The 26,506-nt window shown below is 40.7% G+C and overlaps 2 protein-coding genes across 4 annotated transcripts in view; one reads left to right on the forward strand and one right to left on the reverse strand.

Moving 5' to 3' along the window:
* Positions 1–742: 742 nt before the first annotated feature.
* Positions 743–5,940, forward strand: LOC102044024 (prolactin-releasing peptide). The gene is made up of 3 exons (XM_005423930.2): positions 743–788; positions 3,551–3,719; positions 5,292–5,940. Exons 2-3 carry the CDS (start codon positions 3,572–3,574, stop codon positions 5,468–5,470), a joined length of 327 nt encoding a protein of 108 aa, XP_005423987.1. The 5' UTR covers positions 743–788; positions 3,551–3,571; the 3' UTR covers positions 5,471–5,940.
* Positions 5,941–7,146: 1,206 nt separating this feature from the next.
* The window catches only part of MYRIP (myosin VIIA and Rab interacting protein), a 190,641-nt gene continuing 171,281 nt past the window's right edge, over positions 7,147–26,506 (reverse strand). For 2 of the 3 annotated variants that reach the window (XM_014308202.2, XM_005423931.2), the window contains exons 11-16: positions 17,311–17,505; positions 13,427–13,588; positions 11,690–11,794; positions 11,533–11,593; positions 10,639–10,757; positions 7,147–9,951 (exon numbers count right to left, since the gene is read on the reverse strand). In XM_014308202.2, the coding sequence (XP_014163677.1) occupies positions 9,919–9,951; positions 10,639–10,757; positions 11,533–11,593; positions 11,690–11,794; positions 13,427–13,588; positions 17,311–17,505 (675 nt within the window). In that variant the 3' untranslated portion in view covers positions 7,147–9,918. The remainder of the gene's footprint in view (positions 9,952–10,638; positions 10,758–11,532; positions 11,594–11,689; positions 11,795–13,426; positions 13,589–17,310; positions 17,506–26,506) is intronic. The other variant, XM_031059421.1, reaches the window with a different exon arrangement.

Consider the following 26,506-nt stretch of genomic DNA (forward strand, 5'->3'; position numbering starts at 1 on the left):
GTCAAGAGACAGGGTTAAAAATAACCACTCAGAAGAGACACCTATTGTGGAAATCCAATATTGTTTGAGATGCTGGCCTCATGCACATGAAATTTTCTCTGCCACAAAACTAGTAAGGGCCTGCTTAAGCACTGAATCACTACTTATTTAATCAGTTAATTGTGTGCTGTGTTGCAGTGTGACTTAAACCATATGCATGGGTGGGTTGATCCCAGTTGTGGGTTGGGGATGAACGAAACAAGAGCTGTCATCAAGATCCTAAGCAAAAAGCAAGGATGGGACAACAGAAGAGGAACAAGGGCTGGGAAAGGAGTGTGTGGACTGACCATCCCAGCTTGCTGGCTCTGATAGCTCCCCACTGTCCATCTGTTCTTTCTCCCCACAACTCATCATCAGCCACGAGTGTTTCCCCCTGCAGACATGCTTTTCAGACAGAGCATCTCAGCTGGGCAGCACGGAGAGCTTGGCTCTCCTTTGCAGATGCAGCTGCTCCCCTCTGTCTATGCCCCCCCCATAGGGACATGGCAGCAGCCCCCTTCCCTCTGCTGTCTTCCTGGTGGGCCTGGGGGCTCAGTCCTGTGTAATAGAGCCTCCATTCTCCCTACCCCTCCTTTTGTAAATTTAAATCCTGCTCGCCAGTACTGCTGACGTCCTGCTGGCCCACCTCTTGACTCCCCCTCCCTGCTTCAAGTCCACTTCCCTCCACTATAAAAGGCACATGCCCCCATCAGCTACCCTGCTTCTGCTTGGAGCAGCGACTACCTGAGCAGCAGCTTCGGTGCACACAGGTGAGTGAGTGCCTTCCCCTGTCTGCTTCAGCGCTTGTCCAAGCTCTTCTTTCTTGCTGAATTTCCTTTTTTTCCCTTTGGGCTTTAGCTTACCTGGGTTAACATACACAGCTGTGCTCAGTAACTTTTGCCCAGTTTTTGTTAGCGCAGCGGCCCGTGCCGAGGCAGGGTGGCTGACCCCGCGGGCAGGCTGTGCCCTGCAGGGAGAGCGCGGGCGGCACGCACAGCACAGCCCTGCATCTCCCGGCCCATCGGCCCTGAACCAGCCCGCTCCCGGGCCTGCGCTCACGCGGGGTCTGATCCCTCGGGCTGCTTCCGACAGGAAAGCTTTCCACATATGCATCGGAGGGGGTGTACACAGCCGCTGATCTCAAGAAAGATGCTGGTTTAGGGTGCGAGGAGTTAATAGCATCTTGTCTTCAGAGGACAGCCGTGGTAGGGGTATACCTGATGGATCTGAAGCAGAGCTTGAGTTTGGTATGATAAGAACCCTGTGTGCCCAGAGGGAGAGCCAGGCTAATCTCCAACTCCTTGTGAAGCAGACCCATGGCAAGCTGTGATACTGCTGCTTCACTGTAGCTTCATTTATGGCTTTAATTTCCCCCTCTGATGTCGATGAAAGTTGCCAGACTTCTGTCACAGATGTTGCTCAGCCAAAGTTTAGAGACTCTGCTTGGGCACCAAGCAGAAGTGGCAAGTTGATCAAATTACTGTGACACTGAATTTTGCTGAACTTCCGGAGCAAAATTATCCCTGAAACTTTTAATTGTGTCAAGTTTGGTTGCAGTTTTTAAATTTTTATGATTATTTAATAGTTGAAAATGGAGGCACACAGCTTGACTGTGTGAGGTCTTGTTCTTTTTCAATTTTCCTTTTGGACAAAAGCTGCAGGTCTGGACCTGAGAAGATCACAGACCATCTCAGCCACACGATTCTTGAAAAGTCTGTGCATAGGTAACCAGGCTTTTTGCTTAGTGACAAGATGGAGCTGGGTGTTAGGAATGCTCAGGGTCAAGTCTGTGGCAGTACCTCATCCTCTGTTTCTTCCCATATAAACAGTGGTGGGACAATTTAGTGTAGGAAAAATTAGGGAAGATTAGAGATGCTGAGTGCCCTGATTATTTAGGGTGGCATGTTACTTACTGAGGAGCAGTGGGAATGACGTGCTTCACAGAAACACTAGCCAGGAGAAGGGTATGAACAAAAAGTTCAATATATATCAGTGCTTTACAAAGTGGCTGCAGTGGCACAGGACCAGCTGGTGGGCATTGAAGCACAGCAGTGCTTAGGAAAAAGTGTGTGCTAAAAGCTTTTCCCTGTATTTTTGTCTTTCATCAACAATGAGCTTAAGGCAAGCTCTTCTTTCTGTAACTCAAAAAAACCCAAGACACAAAACCAGGGAGCAAGTAACTGGGAAAACCTGTCAGCAGCCCTGTAAACACACCACAGAGATGCCTCAAAACACCTTCTTTTTGTCTCACTGAACCCAAGTTCTTGCTAAAAATGGAGCAACAGGAGAGGTACCCCAGCTGAAACTGAAGGCAGAATTCACCCCATGTGGGTGAATTCTACATGCTAAGATAATTTAGTCCTGATTGTCATGAGATTGTTTCAAGTCAGAAAAAAGTTAATTTGTAGTTCTGAAATAATGATTTAAAATCACTTTCCTCTAAGCTGCCTGGTAAGCCACTTGTCAGTGTGGGAAAAACTCCTTGAGAAACCTTCACTGAATACTAGGGGTGAAGGAGCTTTTGATTGCATTTTAGTGAAAGACACAACCAACTTCGTGATGTGTTTTTGCTGTGTTGCCTGTTTGGTGTATTTGGGAGCATCTTGCAAAGCAGGCTAAGATTTTGGCAGCAACTCGGGAAAAAATCCACCTATACACAAAAAGAAGCCACTGTGCAGGCACAGCTGAGAGGTTTTCCTACAGCCTCTGTACCTGTATTTCTACATCACTTACATGATGCTTAAGCAAATAGGCTCCTGCTCTATAGGCAGAGACTCCAGGATGTCAAATGCAGAGGCAGACCTTGCATGTCACAAGACAGTCTGTCCTGGCGTGACAGCTGGGAGAGCTGCCACGAGGAAGCTTGTACAAAATGCAAGAGAAGTGCTAACCAGAGCCTGGCTCCCTCCCCTTCCTGGATGCAACTTTCCCAGGTCAGCACCTTCTGTTCTGCTCAGCCCATCCTATGGAAGCTTGGAGGGATTTCTGATTCTGTTGCATCTGGGTGCATTTACAGGACTGGGACATCTACCAGTGGAAACTGTAACTGGAAATTGTAATTTTGCATGCTGGCAAAAAAGGGTGTAATGGCACAAGAAGAGCATTGCCATTCATACTGAAATACATTTAGTTGTAAAAAGAGTGTGTAGAACACAATGTTGGACACGTTTTACAAGTAAGGAAAAGATGCTGGTGGTAGTGGCTAAAACACGCTTTGGTGACCAACACCTGTGGTCATAGAAAGAGCCATACAGAATCAGCAGTGAACTCAGGGCCCGGACTCAAGTGTCCTGTGAGAGCTTTCACTGCTGGAGAGAAAAACTCTCCAGTTCTTACCTCAGTAGATGGCCCATTTCATAGCCTTTGCCTTCAAACAGAAATGCCCAGGACATCTCCAGCATGAGTGTTCTGCGAAACTTAGAGCCATGAAATGGCTCTGATGGATGGGAACATACTGTTAAAGTTGACACATTCCTTCACCTTGAGAGCTTTAACTGATATGTGTTCCCCATGTTCACTCTTCTCTTTACAGCCTTCCCACCACTGCTCCATCATGTGGCATCCAATCTCCTGGACACCACGTGCCCAGTGGTCACCAAACCACTTAAAGCTAGTCACTGTCTATGTCCTGATGCTCTTGGTGTCGCTCAGCTTTGCCTCGGGACAGAGCAGGCCATTTAAACACCAGATAGACAACAGAAGTAAGTATGAGTCTCACCTGACATGGTGACCCCACAGTCTGTGCTGCACTGAGGGATCAGGGCTAGGCTGTCAGGCAAAGTTCTACAGCAAATCATGCAGGTGTTTCTGTGGTTTCACCTTGGAGTGAGGCCCTGTGCTTCCATTTGCACTTGTCAGTGCATATACAGAACCTCATGTCCTTCTCACAGCCCTTAATTAGCCAAGGCAAATAGCCTTATTTTTGATAAATATCAGAGAAGACACTGATGTGCAAAGGATAGACAAGAAAATGTAAAGTGGTATACATGAAATATTTAAGCACCAAATTTTCAGCTGTGCTCTGTAGACCTACACAACTACTTCTATATAATAAAAAGAAAGCAATGGCCCAGAAGCTTAAAGTCACTTTACAGACATCTTCAGTTCTGTCTGGGACTGTGAATTTTCTGAAAGTCCAAATACAAGTGGTTGAAGTATCTCCATTCAGAGATGCTGTGAAGAACTGAGAGTATCCAGGTCAGGGATGGTGCCATGTATCCCAAGTTTAAACTAGCACAGAATCCAAAAGATCTTTGAGAAAATCACCAAGAAGTCTCATCTTCCCCCAAGGAGTATAGGCTGATAATGGAAGGTGGAGTGGGAGAGAGGAGTTGTGGAGAGTAAGCTGTGTGGGCTCAGTGCCACACCTCTCCCCATTAAAGAAAATAGAGATGTTGGGAACCTCAGGCTTTAGGTACACAGATGAAGTTTCTTGGGTTTTGTTGAGTAGGAAGGCTAACAAAAGAAGGTTAAACATTGTGCTGAAAGACTTAAAAGATGTATTTACAGAGAAATTTAAAGGCAAGGTGAATTTTTTTCCTTTATTCAAGCATCAAAATGCACAGGGGAAATTCCTCCTGCCTTGACTGAGACTTTCATGCGATGAGGATGATCTATAATGCACTTAAATTGTAATTTATTCCTATTCCTGACAGTTGTCTGTCTCTGGAATGATTTGGGATTTCCTTAGGGTGGCATCACCTCCAGTGTGTTTTAGAATTTCCCTATTGCTATATCTTTTAATATATAGTCTTTAATACTTTTGAAATACTGTTTTTAATATAGTCTTTTAATAGAACTATAAACCTTTGCAGACCTGCCCCAAAACTGCACTAGACCATAAAAATCAGAACTTTAAAAGAAAAAAAATTTAGTCATCCATGAAAACAACTTCCTAAGTGAACAAGAATTAACTTTTCATGTTTGCCTCTCATGTAGGAACCTCCTCTGCAATCCAGTGGATTTGTTAGCCTGTAGAAATAGTGTATCTGGTACCTACTGCAGAAAATTTGGATGGGCCCTTTGGCTCATGTTAGAAATGTAGGTTGTAGCCCAGATGGATAAAATTAATTTTGCCATGGAATCCTCTTCCTTTGGGCTCTACACATGGAAAGTAACTCTCAAAGGCACCAGTAAGCTGTGTGTCTGGCTGTGGCCTTTCCCTTCTATTTTTTCTTCTGGGCTCCACATAAGCTGTCTAACGTCCTCAAGATGGTCAGAAAACACTGCCTCCGAGTGAGTGGTACATCCTCACGGAATGCTTTGAATTCCAGGTCCTGAGATTGACCCTTTTTGGTATGTGGGCCGTGGTGTTCGCCCCATTGGTCGCTTTGGGAAGAGGCAGCTGAGAAGCAGCCGTGGCAGCCTGAGGCCTGTGAGCGGACACCTGGATTTCATCTTGAATGCTTTGTGGGAACAAAAATCATTGGACACAGAGGACAGTGACTGGTGATCTCTGTTCCCCGCGGTGGCAACCCAACCTCTGTTCTTTGAATTGTGTCCTCCCCTGCACCACAGACCTACAGTTCTGCTTCTGCCTAATAATCCCACGCTGCTCTTCCTTCTGCTCCTTGTGCAAGTACCTTCAAAAAGAAATATGTTCAAGTTGCAGGTAAAAGACAATGCATGGACACCAGCACTGAGTGCCACCACTGCTTATAAAAATGTTTCTTCATTGTGCATCCCCAGCAATCTCCCGATCCTGTTCACTGCTAGGTTTATGCAAAACCCACACAGCTTTTGGGCTGGGATTTAAACTCTGCAGTGTTAAATGTATCATGAAACCCTCCTGTCACATTTCAAAGTCAATGGCTGTTGATATATAAAAATAAAAAGCAATGGTTGGAAGAAAGAAAAAAGGCTCTTACCAATTTTTAATGTACCTGCATTAATAGCATGAAATGCTGGTTCTCTGTGTGTAGCTTTTATAGAGATTGTTAACATCCACTCTTAAGAATGCCTCGCTGAAGTACCCACTGGCCCTCCACAATTCTTCCTGTACTGCTGGAGAGATATATTAATGAACAAAGAGGAGCTCCTATTGAAGATAAGTATTTTCTCCCTGCTGAAGAAAAAAAAATTGGCTAATTGAACTCCTTGGAGTAGTTTTGTGCCTTCTGCATATAATCATAAACTATAATCCAAAAGGAGCAAGGGCCTGAATGAACTGATTCCCTTTAAAACAATGTAATTATTTCCAAGTACATTGTCTGAGTCAGTTAAAGTCACTCTTTGAGGATCACAAGCCATGTACTATCTACTCCATTAGTCCACATCAATAAGGCTGGAGATGCAGCTCAATATCCCTATTTACTCATGTTAATATACCTTTGCTATATTACTTTTATAAGAAGTGTTACTTACAATGTGTTTCATCTTGATTAATAACTATTGGCAGGAATCATACAGTTTTATCTATGGCTCATATACAAAAAAGATAGTTTACAATTTAGGTAATAGCTGATCCAGGCTATGAATCATTCTGCAAAGGATAAAGTTGAATGGACTTCCACTTCTAATTGTGCTTTGTGAGAATTACTACTAAAACTTCATGATGGCTGAATTAACCATAGCAGACATTTTTTAACCCTTCTTTCTCTTTTTGCAAATGGCCTGTCAGGAAAGGATGCGTTTTTGTTATAATAAGGGAGTTACTTCCATTTATAATACAACAAAGCTGCTGACCCAAAGTGTTACTTAAAACACACTAATTCTACTGAATGCTTTCAGTGTGGAGAAGATATGCTGATAAATATTTTGATCCACATTCATTGCAAGGAACTTTGGAAGTGTGAGACCAAGATTATCGGTAGGGTTCTTACTCAGTTTTTGTAGCAATCCCAGAGAGAGATCAAGAAATTCTGCCTGAGAAACTGCTTGAGATGGTATTTCAGCCAACAGACTTCATGGTTTGATGAAGACTCACCAGCACATGTTCCTAGCAGGATTCCTCCCACCCCAGCCATAAAGGAGGAGGAGGAGGAGGAGGAGGTGTGAATACAGTGTGTGCCCTTGCTCTCGGCAAACCCCCGCAGATGCCCATATCCTGGCTGTGACAGTGTCATGTGTGTGACTGTGGGTTCTGCGTGCTTCCAGGCCAAAGTGCACATAAATCCAAACAACAGAGAAGAAATTTTTGTTTTTCTTTATGAATCAAGTCGTTGAAAAGGCATTCTTTTCATAAATCGCTTTTACTCTTTTATAATTTCTCTTGACAATAATTCTTGGTGAGTATGCAGATAACAACAACAAGGCAAGCTTAATATTCACTCAGACTTAATCAAATAGGTCATATAGTCTTCATTTTACCCATTAAAATATTTTCATTTATAAAAATTAATCTAAATATAAATATTAACACTAAAGATTGAAATCACCTGATGACAAAATAATTCTTTGTGTGCTATAACATATGCTTTTATGATTTTTTTAAAACAGTAAATTATATCTTTGCACGTATTTGGCACGATAAACATTTGTAAAAATTCAAATGCTTAGAGCAGGTGGGATTTTTTTTTTACTTTTTTTTTTTTGCAATGCCTACACAGTACACATTTGTCTGTCAAAGAAGACTGAATATTTTAACATTGTAACACGATAATAGTTGCTTTTCATGCCTCTTAAGGAAAACAACCTACTCCAAACTTTGTTGGCTTGTTTAAATCACACTAACAGAACAAAAGCCAGAGAGTTATTCTATTAAAATTAGTCATTTCTGTATTGATATTACATACACAATATTAGTTATTATTTATTAGACGAATATGCAGACCAACCACCATTAATGACATTTCATAACACGCATACCTGCATAAACCAGAACCTGGGAATGTATTGTATACATACACAAGAACAGTCAATGGAGGAGGAGACTGAAAAACAAAAAAATTACTAGGCATCCTACTCTGTTTAATTTCCTTTACTGGATTGCATATATAAATAAAATCTATTTGTTTTATATATATATTTATATATTAAACAGAGTGGGCCAAATTCTTCCCTCACATCTGTGCAAACCAATTTCAGAGAACTAGTATTGTGTGAGAGTAAAAGAAGGCCTAATTTCACCCAGAATGAAGACATTGGGTCAGATCTTGGGCAGATGAAAATTCCTTGAAGGAATGGAGTCACACTTATGTATTTTAAGTGGGAAGATGGTTGTATTTATTCCAAGGGTTCCTCACATGCAGCTGGACATCAGACTACTGACAAGCTAGATGTCAAATGTGGATGGCAGATTTGCAACTGGCACCGCATTTCCAATCAACCCATCCAGCCATTCCTTGTCTTCCCCACTTACCCCCCCTAAATCCAGCCTAGTCAGGAAATTTGTCCAGTTTTGCTGGTATTTGCCCAGCCACAGATATTTCATGGCCTGGTGTCCCAGGGAACTGCTTTCCTGCTGCATGGCAGGTAGCATGTGGTGCTCTGCTCGTGGGTGTTCACTGGGAGCCCAGGGAAATGAAGGAACTCTCCTCCTTCCTGGCACCCACAGCTCCCGGGAGAGCTCATCACTCCTTAATGCTGAGGGGAACTTGCCAGCTCATGCTTTCCTTCATAGCACATTTCACATCAACCCCATCTGCACTTGGGTACCTGCTCTGCAACTGGTGTGGAAGGTAAGGGATTCACTGGCTTATCACCTCCTCTGACTACCTTCTTTGTATTCTTCAGAGCAAAAAACCGCACAAATTGGCAATGTTCTCCCACAAAAGGGTGAGAGGGACACCCTGTAAGCAGCATCCTCCCTCCTGGGCATCTGCCAAAGGGCCTTCTAGTTTGACTCACCTGTTAAGGGTCTCAAGAAATGAAAGAAAGAATATTACTATTCACAATCCAATTCAGAGTGGTCCAGTAACAGTGGGGTCCATTGGCACCAGCAAAAGGCCCCAGCTACTCTCTGGTGGCTCCTGACTAATATAGGAACTGATGTCTGGGCTACATTTGCCTCCTTCTCAGAAACACCAGTAAACATCAGAAATAAATCTCTCGCAAGCTGCAGCCACTCCTCAACCACCAGTCAGCCAGCAGAGATCCCCAACACTTTCACCTCTTTTTTCCAATCTTAAAGGTTTGGACACAATTTATTCTGAACTGCAGCACGGTTGGCCACCACCAAGTGGACAATGCTGCCAAGAACAAGACATATGAAGGTGTTGGTTTCTTTAACAGTGTTCATATGTTTCCAGACACTGGGATCCCAACTCAGCAGACATCTGCTCCGCATGTGTGGCCACCAGTTCCTGGTTCAGCATGACACCCCTGCTGCCTAGAGCAATATCCCTAGCTCTGGAGCTGGAACATTCAATCTGCAAGATGTACTCTCAGAGAACAGAGAAGTCTTCCTCCTCCTACCAACCCTCCCAAGACTTCCACTGACTCCCTGGGAGCAGAGCGAGGTACACAAATTCTCCTCTCCCTCCATGCAGCTGAAAAGCAGCACACACTGCACAGAGTTGTTCTTATTGCTCGACAAGACAGATGCCCATGTGAATAGTAAGAGGCCAGCAAATATGGATCACAGGTCTGCTTTGGCAGATTAATTGGCCTATAATTATGACTGATTGAGTGTACAAAAACATACTGCAGTTGAAAGACTACATACTTTAGTACAATCAATAGGGAGAAAAGTGCATCTTAAAATGTGGAGCCTTGCTTTTGAAACATAGCATCCTGTCTAGAGTCCTCTGAGAACTTTAAGGCAGAGTTTCCTGTAGCGGACCACAATGCTGAAGACTTGGACAGCTTTCTCAGTGAGGTATCCAAATGAAGCCCTATAACTGAGGCTCTGTGGGTTCTTGAGGGTCCATTTTCAGCTGGACATACACAATGGCTGTTAAGAAAAGGCACTCTAGTGTACAGCCTTAGGCAGTGTGTTATTGGCAGTAGGGAAGAGTAAGTTTAGTACATCACAGCAGATCCTATAGCAGGCTCCTAGAACAGAGAGGGACAGGAAAGAAAAAAACATGAGTGAAGAACTGAACAAACCTGCTGAAGAACACAGCTGGGTCCTTTCCCTTCTCACCTGCCCACGTATTTCCCACATGTCCAGTGGCAGACTGCTTTGGGACAGTCAGCTTTTTCCCTTATCCCTCTATGGCTCCTGCAGAAGAAATGACTGACAGCTGTCCTGGGTGTCCTGAGTGAAGCCTCTTTGTTCAAACCCTGCAGAGCCAATGTGTGACCTGTCTACCCGTTAAATTCCACTTACATAACCTTTGAACACTGCTCAGCAATTAGTGAAATTCAAGGTGACTCTCACCTGCCAAGTTACAATGCACAGCTGGTTCTGTGAGGGTCTGGTTTAGCAGTCTGAAATGCAGGGCATAACTAATTTGTTTACTCTTTAAAAAATATGGGTAGCACATTCCTGGAGACCTGGCAGCCAGGCTACATAATCACAAGCTGACATTCAGGAGCTGCTGTTCTATAGTATATAGTCAGACATCTTCCAGGACACTAGTCATATTTGTTCAAGAGTTGCCTCAGAAGTCTCTACTACTTTTTTCCTCAAACTATCAAGAGAAGATTTCTGAAGATACTGAAATACAGCTGCCTACACAGATACTGTTATGTCTCTATTTGACTGATCTTAAGAGAGTTTTAAAAACATTTGTTTACCATTAAGTCCTTGGCAGTGCTTTTCCTTTCTTTCGTTCTTTGTGTTAGAGATCCTTGAAGCATGAAGTTTCTGTTAAACGTTCTGACAGTGGTAACTGGAGAGCCATCTATTTTTTCACCTGGGAAAAATACAAAAGGGGAGATTTTTCACATAAGAGATTGAAGCAGATATAAAAATACTTCTGAAGAGTCACAGCTTCTAGAGAGACAAAACTTCCCCTAAGATGTATGAGAAAAGTTGGATTTAATTTAAATTAAAACCAGCAGGCTGTGGTACTCAGATAAATTAAAGTTTGAGGCCATGTCAATCAGTGAAATTACAAAAGAATAGTGCAGTGAACAAAACCCTAGAATTTTCAGAGATAATGCACTGCAGAGTTAAAAAAAAAACTAACAAAAATCCACAAAAAATCATGAAAGAAAAAAGTCACTTGATTTTATAAAGACATTTCACAGCCATTCTGTGACATACCAGGAATATTGCTGAGCCATTTCATACAGACTGAAATCAGCAAATACAGACTTTAAGGAAGTGGTGGGTTGTGGAGGGAGGCAGCCACACTGTGTGGAGCCCAGCCATGCTGCAGCAACAGCACCCCTCTTGCAGGACAAGTATTCAGCATTCCTCATTTGCTTTTTCCAGCCTTCTGCCTCTGCTCTTGTTTACTTGTCACTGTCACAACTTTCACTGAAGAGAAAGTGGTGATGCTTTTAAATGTGACAAAGGGGTACTTTATATCATGCAAGTACATGGAAAATGAGGAGGATGGGACAGTCTATTAAGCTTTCTCTGTTCATTTCATAACTTAAACTTTTCCCTACTTTGCTGACATGTACATTCTATTGAATCTTACAAAAAGAGTCCCGCTCATTTACAGAACACTTGAGGCGCACCTTTTACTGGTGGAGCTGGAAGTTTTCTCCTCTGCTGTCTTGATGTGTCTATTGTATGCATCTGTAAACAACATACATGCATTACTCAATTCCATTATAGAGAAAGAGGCAAGATTTCCCCAATGTATTTTTTGAATACTACATAATGTTCTGGCACCTGGTTTGTTTGCTTTTGATCCCGTTTCCTTGTCAGGCGAACACAGGGAGCCACGTTCAAGCCTGCAACAGTGAGAGCTGATATTCTGCTCTCAATATCTGAAATCTTCAAAGAAAATAAAAGAGAGAGACAGACAGATGGGGAGGGGGGAAAAGAATTTTAAAATTACTGTGGATGCCACTACTGAAATATAACCCTCCCCCAGTAAAATCCTCTTTAATAAGAAAATATAAACAGATGGCTAACTTCTTCAGCAATTCTGACACTTTCCTGCATTCTTTAGTCCTGACATTAAAAGGGACTTAATTTGTTAGTAAAGACGGAGTAGAAGAACAATCCAACCTACCTTGTGACTCCAAGGAAGAGGCATTTTACTCCTTTTGAGGGAAAAAAGAAAGGAGGAGAGAAAACCTGCATCTGCTATCTCCCGATTACCTTTAGCTGCATAATCCCAAATTCATTCAAGATGTGTTTTTAAAGGGCTACATTCAAACAATGACTTTGTGGGACACATTTCCTAACTCAAAATTAATTTCATACACGTGCAAAGTACATCCTCTGTCACAAAATCTAAACATTTGATCTTAAATATTTATAGTTCAAATGTATATGCATATTAAATACAAGCATGCATAAATGCAGGCATACACTATATAAAAAGACTGAATGGAAAACAAATTGCCAGGGAAAAATAGTCTGATATTGAGAGTAGTGGAGACAAGTATTGACAAAAGAGAAAGAGGAGTCAGAGAAGTCAGACATATAACCCAACAGCTGATTCACAATGACATCTGAAGCCACAGTTGGCTTCACTCTGCAGAAGATCTTCCATTGGCCTTCTTTCATAGCTTAGGCCTCTCCTCCTCCCTCTCATCCCCATTAACAGATTTACCCTAAAATAATGACCAAAGCCAACAAAACACCACTGCCAGTTTGCTAAGCAGTACAGCAATGCACTTCTGACATCAGAGACATGTCAGGCTCTCAGATCTTTGCTCAGTCCTGAGTTGAGCATGCTTCCACTGAGTAAAACCACCAGGTACTTCCCATTAAACCCTGAGAGAGTCAGGTCAGGGCATCTTGCTGGGTACAGACTGGGCAGTGAGCTGCAAACAGCATCAGCCCTTTGAGGTCTGGCAGCATTATGCAGCTTTTAGCACCAGATTGCAACATGTTCTGAGCCCCAGCCTTTCTGTAGCCTGCTAGAACGGTGCTAGATCACTGTGCACAAGAGTTCTTGCCTTTGGCCGGGATGTGTGCTGCTTAGCACCTAAATCCCATGGCAGGCATGCAAGCCCTGGGCTCTGTCCTTGGCTCAGCCTGTGGCTCCCGTTGGCCTTTGCTGGTAGAAAGCTGCCAACAGTGGCATCTTTTGGAAAGTGCTGATTAGACAAACTGCCTCAGACTCTATTTGCTGTCTGACTGGGGCCACGCACATGACACAGTGCACCATGGGAGCTGCCTGGCAGCAAGGAGCAGTCCAGCATTAGTACTGCAGTAAGAGGCACTACAGTGCCAAGTCCAAACCAAGCTGAGGGAAGAAATAAAAAGATACAGTACATCTGGCTGGGCTGAGTTACACAGCTCAGTTATGCTCTGCTCAGCTTGAGATGCAGTCAGCATCCTTGGATCACCAGACTACTGCAGTACAAAAGAATACTCAAAGTGCGTACACTGAGGTGGGTGCTAGGCAAGGCAGTGTGAAACCTGCAGGTGGAGAGGAGCTGCTGTCCTCACCTGAAGCTCTGCATGATGAACCTGGGCAGCTGCTGTGGCCACCTGATCCTCCAGATCAGCCAGCTCGGCCTCCTCAGTAACGCTGTTGATCTTGCGTGCGGCATCCTCCAGGTTGTTCAGCTGCCCCTCCAGCCCATACACCGTGCTGGCGGTCAGGTACACCTGCAGGGCCAAGGTGGGGACAGGTGTCAGTGATTCCTGGTTTGTGGGCATGCAGGTTTGAGCAGACTGCATTTTCCATCATGCCTGCAAGCCTCCCTGTTTGCTAGCTCACAACAGGGAGATTTACCTGGCAGAGGAAAGTTATGGGGAAATAATCTGAAAAACACACATCCACAAAGAGAAGGGATGAATGAGGTGGCTGCATTACAGATTTCATAGGTGGTGCAGTGGTGTTCCAAACCACATTTGTTCCAGATTGATTAGTGAAGAAAAAAGTTGAAAAGTTTGCTTTTTTATTATTGACATTCAATCACATAATACCCTAAGTCTACAAAGGGAAGTCAAGAGATCACACCTCATATAAAGCTGTGTTTCTTTAACCCACTTGATGCCTTCTGGCAGTAAAAACTGCATGAATAACTGTTCAGCAGCAAATGGTTATTAACTTCCTATGGAGTAAATGTGCTTATATGTATGACGATTTTCCATCCCATCCTGCTCTCACCCAAACAGGCAGCAGGCAAAACCTTCCCACCTCCTGGGCCTTTGAGTGAATCTGTGCAGGATCAACAGGCTTATTTGGGCCACATAAGAGAGAATTACTGACTTCTTAATTCAGAGTTCTTCCCTAAAAATGAAAAACTCTTACTATTTTGGTATCTATAACTACAGCTAAAGGTTTCATTTCCCATTCAGCCCTTCAGAGCAGTAATTAGTCATACACTGTGTTTTATTGTTTCTTTTATTTCACAAACCCCCTAAGGTACATGGAAGTCACTGGTGTATAGAAGAGGGTAATTTTCAAGCATTAGCTTTTGACATCTGTGCTTAAAATTGTGTAGAACCACATGAAAATACTGCACTTTCTGCCCATTTACTCCTTAGCCAAAAGACTTGTTTCCATGAGGCTGGTAACAGCAAGTGGAAATGAAATATATATTCTGATTTCCCCCATTGCAATAGCAGTAAAGACCAGGTTGTTACAAACCTAGCATGAATTAAATAGGGCTGTGGCTGACTTCAGGGTACAAAGGGCAAGCAAATAGGATCTAAACAGATCCTTGAGCCAATACCTTCATTTCATACATCTTCTACTCCAGTCATTATACAATTCCTGGATCGTTCAGTCCTTTGACATAAGAGCTATTCAAATAATTTATGGCAATGCTGTGACTTTATGGATCAAAATGGTGGAGAATGACCAGATTGAAGTTTGTTTACTTTTTATTCCTTTTCTATTTAATTATTGTTTCTTAATTGCTTGAAATTGTTTTATTTTTTCTTTGTGTCAGTTGTAGATAGGGCTTTTTCATGCATGTGACTTTGCTAAGAAACAAAATCACTACGTGTGTACAAACTGCATCTTGTAAGAACACTTTCTAACTGCAGGCATGAAATCTTTGAAGAGAAGAAGAAAAGAAGTAAGTGATTTGATGTAAATTTTTGCTGAAGTACCTGGGGACACAGGTGGTCCATAAAGTTAATGTGATGATTTAAATAGAAATGCTTCTGTTTTTGTGGGGTTTAATTATTCTTACTGTTAATTTAAATGATACATCTTTTAAGTATGACATACTGCAGCCAGTTTAGAATAAAACATGATTTTTTTAAATTTTCCTGTCACATCTAAAAGCTTAAAGAAAGAGGAAATAGAACATTTTGAACAGCAGTATCTTTAGAAAGTTAAAGAAAAGATGCATTTTAAGTGCTATGGCAAAAATCTGTGAACAGTAAGATGTCATTTTCAAGAAGGGGAAGAAAATCTAAAGAAAATGGGAGTGATAGAAAAACGTGGGAAAGAAAGGTCATCAGTGTTTCTGTAACTCAGTCAGCCCCTACATTTGTGAAATGTTAATGAACATTTTCCAGCTGCAGCTAAAGAATATATTTTTCTAAAGAATGTTCCCTTTACCTGGACAATTGTTACACTTCCAAACAGCAACAGTGTCCTTGCAGGTCTACCCTAAATGATGCCCTTATCCATACATTCATATTTAGATTGTGGAGACTTATTTTACTGTCATTTAGGTATACAAAACTTCCACAAAACCCCAACCTTTTGCTGGTTGGGGCCCTACATTCTTCACACAGATGGCCCTACAGGCTAGAGAGAGCAAAAATGAACAAAGTGTTTATAAACACCCAGATCCTCTTGCAGAAATTGCTGCAAAGAGGATGTGGTTCATATAGACATGGCCTCAGCTGCAATGGGAGAAGTTATGGTTTCCTGGATTTCTAAAGGCTCTTTACCATGGAGTGTAATGGTGAAATCTTCAAACTGTGATGTTTTTGCCATCTAATTCATGTCCTGTGTGGGACAGAAAAAGATGTTCTGTGGGGACACAGCAAGGCTGTGCTGGATACCTTGTGAATTCTGCAGGGAACTGGGAGAAGCTAAACCAGAGATGCTGCAGCGATGGCAAAGCCAAAGCAAGAAATGCTCTGCCTCTGTGTCCAGTGTCTGCTCAGTGAGAAATGCTTGGCCCAAATGAATGATTTGAGGCAACAGCACCACAGATACCAAAGCTCCACATTGCTGGGAGGGATTATCAAAGTGCAATTGGGAAAAAAAACAAAACATGCACCTTAGATAGTGTACAACACATAAAAAACATGTGGGACCAGATTTCCCCAAATTGCTCTTTGTCCTGAAGATTTTCTTAGTTCTTCTGAAGATGTGGTCCAACATGCACTTGGATTTTTATTCCATATTCACTCCCCTACCAGATGAATGCTGTGGTGTTTGGACCTTTAGGATACTTTACTATTTCATGAGAGAGAGTCCAGTGCCAGGACTGGCTTTTAGTGCCATAGAGTATCTTCCACCCAGTTCTTAGTCTGGGGCTGCTGTGGAAATGTGTTTCTGTGGAGGAAACTGATTTTATCCTCTAAGAGGAAATTCTGTCTGAAAATTTTCTGGGGCTAAAGAAAGCCAGGATTCGTTTTCTTGAATTGATCAGGATGATATAATGGGACAGTGCAGATTCTTATGAGATCTTTAAGAGCTCCTAATGCAGGGAGAGAGCACTGAAATGTGGGAAGAAGAGAAAGTTGAAAGTGCACTGACTCCATTAAAAGAATTCACAAAAATTTCCATTGAGTAGTGACTTCCTTCTATGATTCAGCGTTGTACTTTCCCCTGCAGATGACAGGTATCCATGAAAAAGGATGGATGATTTGGATGTTGCCAAACAAATGTTTGTTTAATTCAGATTCTCCAGCCTGCTCTTTCTAACAGTGCAGGAGGCAGCTCCAGCTTGCTGGGTGCTCAGCATGGTGCGCTGGAGATGTAGGGAGAGGAAGAGCTTCTCCACTTCTCTGTGCGACTGGGAACATGCTTTTTCCACCTGTCCTTGGAGTGATGAGGTTGTGCTGAGACTGGGAGATGTGTAGTTTCAGCAGGTGTGGCATAGCCACACTGCCATAGAGGTGTGGAGGGCATAAATAAGCTTTTGAGATGGAGCTTCTAAACCCCAAAGCACCCAGTTCCTCCTCCCCTCTATATTTAAAGTACATATTTAAACACTGCCCCCCCTCACTGATACAGTTAAGCACTGTTTAAACGCCATTTTTTTCTATTTGTGTATTTGTTTAAAGATGCCAAATTAATTTTGAACATCCACTGATGCTGCCCCATGTGCTTTCCCTTTCCAGTTGGTGCACACAAACAGGTGCACCTACACACACACATGACTTTTTCACATACTGACTCATCTCCTTACATTTTCTTCCAGCGTGGTGAGCTGCTCATCGAGTCTGACAGGATCTGTGCCCAGCGGGAGGGCTCCTCTCCCTCTGTCCTGAACGTCGTCTGGGAAGTCGCAGGGATCGGTGGATTCTGCTATCAGCTCTTCAGTGGCATTGATAACTTTCAGGACTTCTGTAGATATGTTGCAGAGAGAGACAGCAGAGTACTTCTATTTTGTTACAAGAACAGACAGAGAAAACAACAGCATTAAATTAGCGTAGAGGGGTAAGATATAAATCACCTTCTACTAGCCACAGCTTTAGCCATGCTAAAACCATATCCATGGCTCTCTGCTGCAAACAGACACAAGAACCATGTAATGGAATTGGAATTTTTTTGCCTTTTCCTCCTTCCCTTTCTCACATACCCACACTGCTACAGCATGCAAAATAACATACACATGCAATTCTTCTACAACAGAATTCTACTGGAGGGATGGTCCAAATCTTATCCCAATTAGCACACAACATCCAGCTTTAAACTCTATGTGAGCTACATAAAGCTGGTTTTGCAGAAGTGTTTTAAACATGTTTAAAACACAATTATCCTTTCTGGATACTGGCAAAGAGATATGAAATCATCTATGTCTGTATCCACAACAGCCATTTCATTGTGGATGCAAACATGGAAAAGCAATTTCCAGCAGCCCTGTAAGGATAGCATTTTACTAAAATGCTCACTATGAACTAAATGATCATCCCAAATAAACAAAGATTGAGCTATAAGTGTGCAAACACTTGTATCCTTTTATTTTTTAAAATGTCAATTTACCTCTTTTTTTAATATGGAATAAATTATATCAGATACCAAGGAAAAGCATAGAGTTTTATAGATTTTTTTAAAAACAACTGAAAACCTTTTAATCAGCGGTCCTTACTTGCAATTTCTAATTAACTGTCCTGATTTTTATGATTCTCACATAGCTTTAAGCTTCAGGACCTTCCTCTGATGAAGGAAAAAAATTTCACCAGATGTACCTTCAAGCACCAAGCTCAACATCCAAACTATACAGTTTGGAGACTGAGCCAAAGCTTGTTGAAGACAATAAAAATACTGTCACTGAATAATATATGTGCAATACCTTTACCGTTGCTTTGCCTAAAAGCAAGTTTGGAAAAATTTAAACCAAAATTTAATTAATTCCCCAAACCTGCAAATATTTATGCATGTGAATTAGGGGCTCACCTGTCTTTAAATTTTCTCACAAACAAAGTATCTGCAGATCAGTACTGAGGACATGGACAGTCTTTGGATTCTATACAGTAAATTCTATGGTACTGGAGAGTATAACTCATTAAAAATGTCTATAGGCAGGATACAGGAGAAATAATGTTCTTTTGATTCCCACAATTTCTGATGGGGTAAATTGGAAACCTACTTTCATTGTTTCTTTCCTTTAATCAGTTGTCCATTCTTTTGTTAGGTAAGACTTCTATTGAAAAGCTACATTTTTAGCAGTACATGCTCAATTGCTGTATATCAATACATTAAGGCATCTTTAGCACTATTACTCATCTGAATGACAAGAAATAATTCGAATGAGAGATTAAAGAGAAGAAGAACAAAGCAAGTGCAGTCTGCTACAGCACTCGATCTTTAGCTTGTTAAGACAGCCAACACAGCCCCAAACCAGCAGGCCTGGGACTCTTACTGAGAACAAATACTTGAACCCCATGAAAAGCCTACTGGTTTTTCTCCATTTATTTTCACAAGTGCCAATTAGGGTAAAATCAGATCAATAATTTTATAGGAAAGAAGAGAAGAATCAATGCTACTTTCTTGTATTATTTACTTCCACAAGTACCTAGTTCTTATATTCTGTGAGTAGTGAACAAAATGATGAAGTCCAGACACTATATCTTCATCATATTCAGTGATGTATGTTTTCCATTTCAAGAACTGTAGCCTCACTTTTGTGTTCATTATTTCTTAAATTTTTTATTATCCTTTGTAGTTAATGATAAACTTCAAAAAAAGATTAAATTAAATTAGAAAAATTATTTTATACCACAATATGATAATCCATATTGACATTTTTCACAGACCAATTCCTATAAAATATTTTTTCTGTTTTCCAGGTAAAGTTGTCTGTGATAGATACCTTTATGAAATCAAGATTTTGAGTGAAAAATACCCTAGCTTCTTAATAGCTAATGGATAGGGGAAAATAAATTCAACAGGAAAGAATAAAATAGAGCAGAATAGAGTAGAATAGAATAGAATAGAATAGAATAGAATAGAATAGAATAGAATAGAATAGAATAGAATAACTTTTCTTTTGGAAGGTGATGAATGCTCACTTAGTCCAGTTACCTGACTAGTTCAGGGCTGTCTGAAAGTTAAAGCATGTTGTTAAAGGACATTGTCCAAATGCTTTTTATACACTGACAGGGTTGGGCACTAACCAACTCTCTAGGAAGCCAATGTTTGAGCAACCTCACAGTGAAGAAATGCTTCCTAATGTCCACTCTAAACCTCCACAGGTGCAGAAATGTGATTTGTAAAAAGCTGGATACTCAGTTAATGATTTTCTGTATGTTTTACCCTCCTTTTGAGCAACTATCAAAAGCTGTTAAAACAGCTCATGTTCCAAAATGGTCAGTTTGCAAATACAGTAAGGTACTCTAGATATAATTATTTAACATGCGTAATGGGAAAACCCCAAAATAAATTTAAAAAAACAATAGTAAAAAAATAAAATGTATTGCAGAGTTTTAGTACTTCACAAACCTCTCCCTTCCCTGACCACCCATGTCAAACTCAGCATTTACAGGACCATATAAAAATCACCTGAAATTCACAGACACAGACACATCAAGATCATCCAGGTAGGTGGATTTCAAATTGCTCCAAACACCTCTTGGTTATCTGATTTATCTTGCCCTTGCAGGAAAGGTCATTGCTTACACCTCTAAGTGACTCACAGGGACAGGTGTCATGCCATGACACAGAATGTTGTCTTGTCAAGCAAGTCAGAGAACTAATATGGATGTGGTAGATGTAGAAAGCAATCTCTGGTACAAATATCCAGCACAGGAAAGCTAAGTGCAACCATTCTTCTTGAAACTCTAGGATGAATTTGGATTTCAACTGTGCTACCCTACTTCCGAATTAACACCACCACTCCCAAGTCAAATTCATGCAGCAGACCAAGTATGAATGTTTCTACTAGTTATAAGAATCTTTTTTTTCTTGAATTTGAGACTAAGCATCTAATGGAATGAGGAAAACATGCATTTATCTTTTTTATGATAATTAATACCCATGGTCACCAAATGTTAAGAACACAGTCAAAAGAACATTCTTGATTTCTCTGAGTTCTTTGTGGTTGAGTCTTAAAACCAATGAAATGCTAAAAATGTGCGTGTATGCAAGCATACATACATGCTTGCACTGAACATAACAAATATCTTGTAAAACTTCATTACTGTCATTTCTGTTTGTCAGATGGAAAGGATTCCTGTTATGTTTCAGTAGTCTAAAGATAAAGTGATCTTGCTGACTGTTAGCCACTTCTCTTTCCTTCTGTTGTCTCTCTTTCCTTTCCTTTCCTTTCCCTGTTGATGCTGACAATATTTCCTGTGTTGTTGAACTCAAGCATCCTATGCTGGAAAGTGCTTTATAGACCAGTATTTGCAGTCTTGCACTAGTAACAGAAGGAAAACAGGATGAAAAAACTGGAGCAATATTAAGTACCCAAACTGCTAAGAGTAGGTGAGCTTTAAGTGTATGCATCTCAGCAGCCTGTGACATTTTCACATCTTTTCCTTTGCATGAACATTATGACTTTTATTTTTGATGCTCTTAAAATAGTTCAGTTCTCTATCACTAGCACTATTTTTTTCTGCCCATTGTACTCAGCCATTATTGTTTTCTTTTCTCCTGCCACTACGATGCCATCATTAGGCTCTTTTAAAGACCATGGAAGGGGGTGACCTGCAATTCAACAGAGAACAGTGACATCAACAGCTAGATCAAGAAGTAGAGCAAGAACACCTTTCCATCACTAGCAGTCGTGGCAGTATTGACCACATCCTTGATGACTTGTGGTGCAATCATTTTCAGCTCCAGTGTCAAGGCGTTATATCATGCACTGAGTCACAGTCGATATCCCTCTTTTTATAGGGATTTATAGGGAGTTAAGGGGAGCTGGGGAGAAGATAAGTTTTGCTTTGCCACTGATTAACTCATCCTTTCAGGGTAACCTGACTGAATTCAAGCTGGGTGAAAACAAAATCAAACCTCAAACCTGTCTCCTTCATCTCCCCACCCTATGGGAGTTCATTGTAGAGTTTTGAGAAGGCCCTGAAAAGCCCAGTGAAAGTCCTTCACAGGCTAGCAAAATCTGGGACACAAGTCACAGTGTGGGAAGAAAAGAACCATCAATGCCCAACTATCTGTGGCAGTTGTCAACCCTGACCTTCAAAAGATCTTTGGCCCAAAAGTGAACCCTAACCACTCATTACCATGAAAATTGTGGGGAAAAAAAAGGCTAAATTTTGCCTGGCTGTTTGATGGCAGACAAGTATACCATGGTGATATGTGATATCAAAGAATTACTCTTCTCTTTAAGACTATCTGCCTTCACCTTTATCATCAATATCTTCATTTATGGGCATTCCTTTAGAAAAAGAAAGCAAAATTATCTTACAGGCTGAGAGCTATTATTCTACTGATAGTCTCCAAAGTATAACACAGAGAAATAAAGTCTCTCTTTTTGACTGTGCTAGGTAATGCTGAATATTACATTTTACTAATTCAATCCACTGTCCTAATATAGTTACAGATGTTATGCTTATTAATATTTAATGCCTTATTTCTAGAGACAAGTTGCCTCTAATCATGAGAATGGAAGTGATTTTCCAAGAGGTGAAATATTATAGGCTAAGTTGGAAATTGAAATATTTCCATCTAAAAATCCACACAGGATTCTGATATACAATGGACACATACCGATGACATTACACAACTGGAAAAACACTTTTTCTTTAATGTTACCATTGATATTTTTACTAAATAAAATCAAGATAATTAAAAGATGATTAAAACTCATAGGACAAAATTAAGAGCAAGGAAAAAAGAAAAAATTGAGACAAGTGTTTTGTTAAATTAAGCATCAACTTCTAACACAAAAAAAGTTATTCTTATTTTATAACTGAGAGAATGATGTATGACATACTAAAAATAGCAGGTATTTTGAAATATTAAGATAAGCATATATTTGCTCAGGGAATATAATGAAAATATTTTTTAATATGTGATCCTCATAAGCTGAGATTTAAATAGCACAGAATATAAAAGCCTCTTTCTGCCTAAAAGAATCATAAGCAACAGTCACTAGCAGCAAAGTGAGAAAATATCTACTTACTGTACAAACTGTACAATGAATTAAGGGTTTTAATTATTTTTTTAATTGAGAACTTAGAAAGATTTTTGAAGACCACTATGGTCATAAAACTTCCTTCCAAATTTTTTAATATAGGTGAATACATGAGAATAGAAAGTTCATACACCTTATCTTTGTCTTGTGTTCTTCTTTACTGACAAAACCAAATTTTCATCACAAGGCCAAACAAGGGAGCCAGTCTGCTCCACATGTTAACTGTGATTATAAAATAATTTTCTGCAATGATTATTGATTGTGGCCAAAAGGTATGATTTTTCAGACCTGATATTTCCAAGAAAACATTTTGGGTTTAAGAATGTTGATTGGCAAATGTGGAAACCCTCAATATCACGTTAATGCATCTCTTACTACATAAGAGATGTAAGAAGACACAAATAAAACAAAGCTTTCTCACCTGCTGCAATACAGTGGATAAAAACTGCAGCTTTAAATGAAGATCAAAAGCCTTTTGTTTTTCCTAGATAGTGGGAAAGCAGTTAAATAAAAAGGCAGAAAAGTTATATTAACAGCTACAGAGGTTAACAACTATATAGGTTCAGACTTACAGGGAAGTTTAGGATAAACAGCAAGGATAAAGAAACGACCAAGATTAAAATAGCATAAAACTTCAATTTTACATTTATTACTAAAATATTTAAAATAAAGCAATGCCTAATTTAATCTTATTTATGAGATTTAGACTAACAGACTTCATTGAGACAGAAATTGCAAATCACACACAATTGTGTATAAAATGAATCAGAGGGAAAATACTATTTCTGCCATCACAAAAAGTATCACTAGGAATGGAAAAACACTTTTGCAGCAGTGTTAAGAAGAAGAAGAAAAGCCAGCTATCTTCACTTTTGGAGTGTACATGGTAGCACTTTGGACAGTAGTTATGAAAGAGTCTGTACCTCACTTATGCCACAGTCAGATGCTCATGTGAGAGAAACACCTGGGCTAAGGTAAGCAAGATGTCTTGTGCCAAATCACTTCCTACTCTTTGCTGCTGTCCCTCTCCTCGCCTCACTGTCCCAAGTAAACAAGTAAAACCCTGCATAGTACAAACCTCCAGTGACCAGCCAGTAGGCGTACAGTAATCTCCCTAATTTCCTTAGGCCTGTTAAACTGAACTGACTGGTTTTGCCTTAAAGTAATGACAAAGCCACAGCTGCCCTGCTAGCTGTGCTGTGACAGAAGTATCTTCCAGCTGAGGAGCAGCATTTCCTTGAAACTCTTCCAGCTAGATCTGAAAGACCTCAGTTTTCACTTCCAAGTCTTGGGGCAGCTTACAAAAGAAAACAAAATAGTAGTAAAAAATAGTCTATTTTCCCACCATTTTATTCCAGCAGCTTCCACTAATGTTCACTGATTTTCTGCAACTGTATGTGTAGAATGGCTTGGACATTTTCTCCCTAAGTAAATAAATCTTTGGCAAGGAGAGAACTGAAGGAGATTCTCCTTGCATGTACACTACAAGAGCTGGCTTGGGGGTGCATGCACGCAGGTGTCAGAACTGAGACTATGAGAAAAAAGCTGTTTATAAAGATACTGCATTCCCCATGTGAAGGCAGCTGCAGTGCCAACTCTTCTGCCCTTCACCAGTAGATCCAACAGGGCTTTGATTCAGTTGCTTAAACACAGGTAGACAAAGTACAATTTGAAAATTTGAAACAGCTTTAAATGTGCAAAGATTTTGAAACAACACTGTCTGATATGACATGGACCTGGTAGATTCACATTTCTTCTGGACTAGCAGCTTAAGGCCCTGTGGGACACTCTAAGATATCTCAGATGGTCTATCTACATCCATATTCACACAATTGTACTGAGCCCAGGAAGTGTCAGAATTGGAGGTACACAAACAACACTGCTCACTTTGAAAACTTTAAAAAAATAAATGTTCATGGTCTTGATGCTTGAAATAGAAGACTCAGATTTTGACAAAATAAACTTAGGATCAGCTTGATATTTCATACTAAAGACTGAATAATAATAGCAAATATAAAGGATACACACCTTGAATGGGGATTTTGTCCAGCAAACCATTTAAACCTCAGTTTAAAGCTGAACATATACTTGACTGCTTTGTTAAATTGACAACTTAAAACTTTGGATCCATTAGTTCAATGTAAAGATTATTGTTTCATACTGCTTTTCACCTTCCCTAACCAAAATTTTTTTCTCTGCTGTCATTCAAAATCCTGTCCATAGATGATCTGCAGTTCATAAACCTTAAAGATCACTTTTTATAATGCTGCCCACATTCAGTTTTCAATCCTGGACTTTGGGAGACTGCCTGGATAATTAACATAATTTTAAAAGCAATGATCTATGAAAACACAAGAATTAATCTGAGCATCTTGCACACAATACTGTGAAACAACAGACACACAAATACCTTCCAAGCTGTTAACACAGGAAGATATCATTGTACTGCCCTGTTCAGCATTACTACCATAATAGCAGCAATTTAGTAAGCTACTGTACTTACGCTGTTGTGTTTCCTGGCCAAAGTGATCCATTGGTTCTCCTTTAGAACTTTTACTCAGAGACTTCTAAAGCTTTTAGGCATATGAAGCTGGATGGCAGTTTCCTATAAACCCCTTCCTGAACCAACAAACCAGCCAAAATACCCAGGAATTCAGGCAGTTGCAAGATAATGATCACAAAAACTACAACATCATCTTCTGTGAGGACAGTACCTGCACCAGCACAAATGCCTAAAGAAGCCCAGCCATCAGGAGACACAGGCTTACTGTTGGTATTCCAGCACTGCTATGTCAGCCTCCCAGACATCCCTGCCGTGATGCTTCAACAGGTCTGTGGTATACAGGAGGGATTCACTGGCATGTGCATGTCCCAATGACATTCTCCAGCTCCATCAAGGCTGTGAGCAGAGGTCTCTCCAGCGACCGTGGCCAGTGAGCCCCATGCTTGCCTGACCTCCCTTACTGAGCCCTGGCCACCCTCTCCAAGGCCGGCACCGGGCACAGCCACCAGCACACACACCAGGGAGCTGGCTCTCTCTTCTGCAGGAACATGCACCCACTTGCACAGCCACTGGCTATTCTTCTTGCTAAAAAGACAGAGGCCAGGGAGATTTTCTAACAAATCTCAATCTCATTATGCCAGTAGTTGAGGACTGCTAATTTACCTGGTGAAAAAAGCAAGATGCACTCTTGAAACAAAGGAAATAGGCCTCTGGCAAAAAACAACATGAAAGTGTTATTCATAGTTCATGCTTTCCCCAAAATAAAGCTTTTTAAAACCTAAGAAGAATAAAATGTTTCCAGAGGATGGAAGCATAAATATTTAATGAAAAGATGACTTATGCTGTTATTCATACTGTCAAGAGACTCGGGAGGTTTCACTTAGGATCCCACTGGGCTACTTAACAAACTCACTTAGAGGCTGTCATTCAGAGAAGAGCTATTGTGTCATGTAGTAATGGCAACAGACAACAGCAGGATTTAAACAAAGTTACTAAGCCTTGGTTGTAAAATTCTCTGAGCAGAAGTAAATGCATAAAGGGATTTAAAGAAATTCCTTAAGCACACAGCACATTGCATCAAGTTTATGCAAAGAGGAGAGAAACTCCACATTACTACGGAAGTTTAACTCGCTTGCTCATTGCCATATCTTAAAGTTGTAGTGCTAAGTAGAAGGTGACCAAAAAACCCCCACAAGTAAGGTTTTAACAACTATTTCAATTTTCATGCTCTGTGGGCAATTTGAAAAAATGGCAGGGGCTAATCTGTTTTTTAACATAATCTCCATA

This window comes from Geospiza fortis, unplaced genomic scaffold (assembly GCF_000277835.1).
Source record: "Geospiza fortis unplaced genomic scaffold, GeoFor_1.0 scaffold346, whole genome shotgun sequence".
NCBI lineage: Eukaryota > Metazoa > Chordata > Aves > Passeriformes > Thraupidae > Geospiza > Geospiza fortis.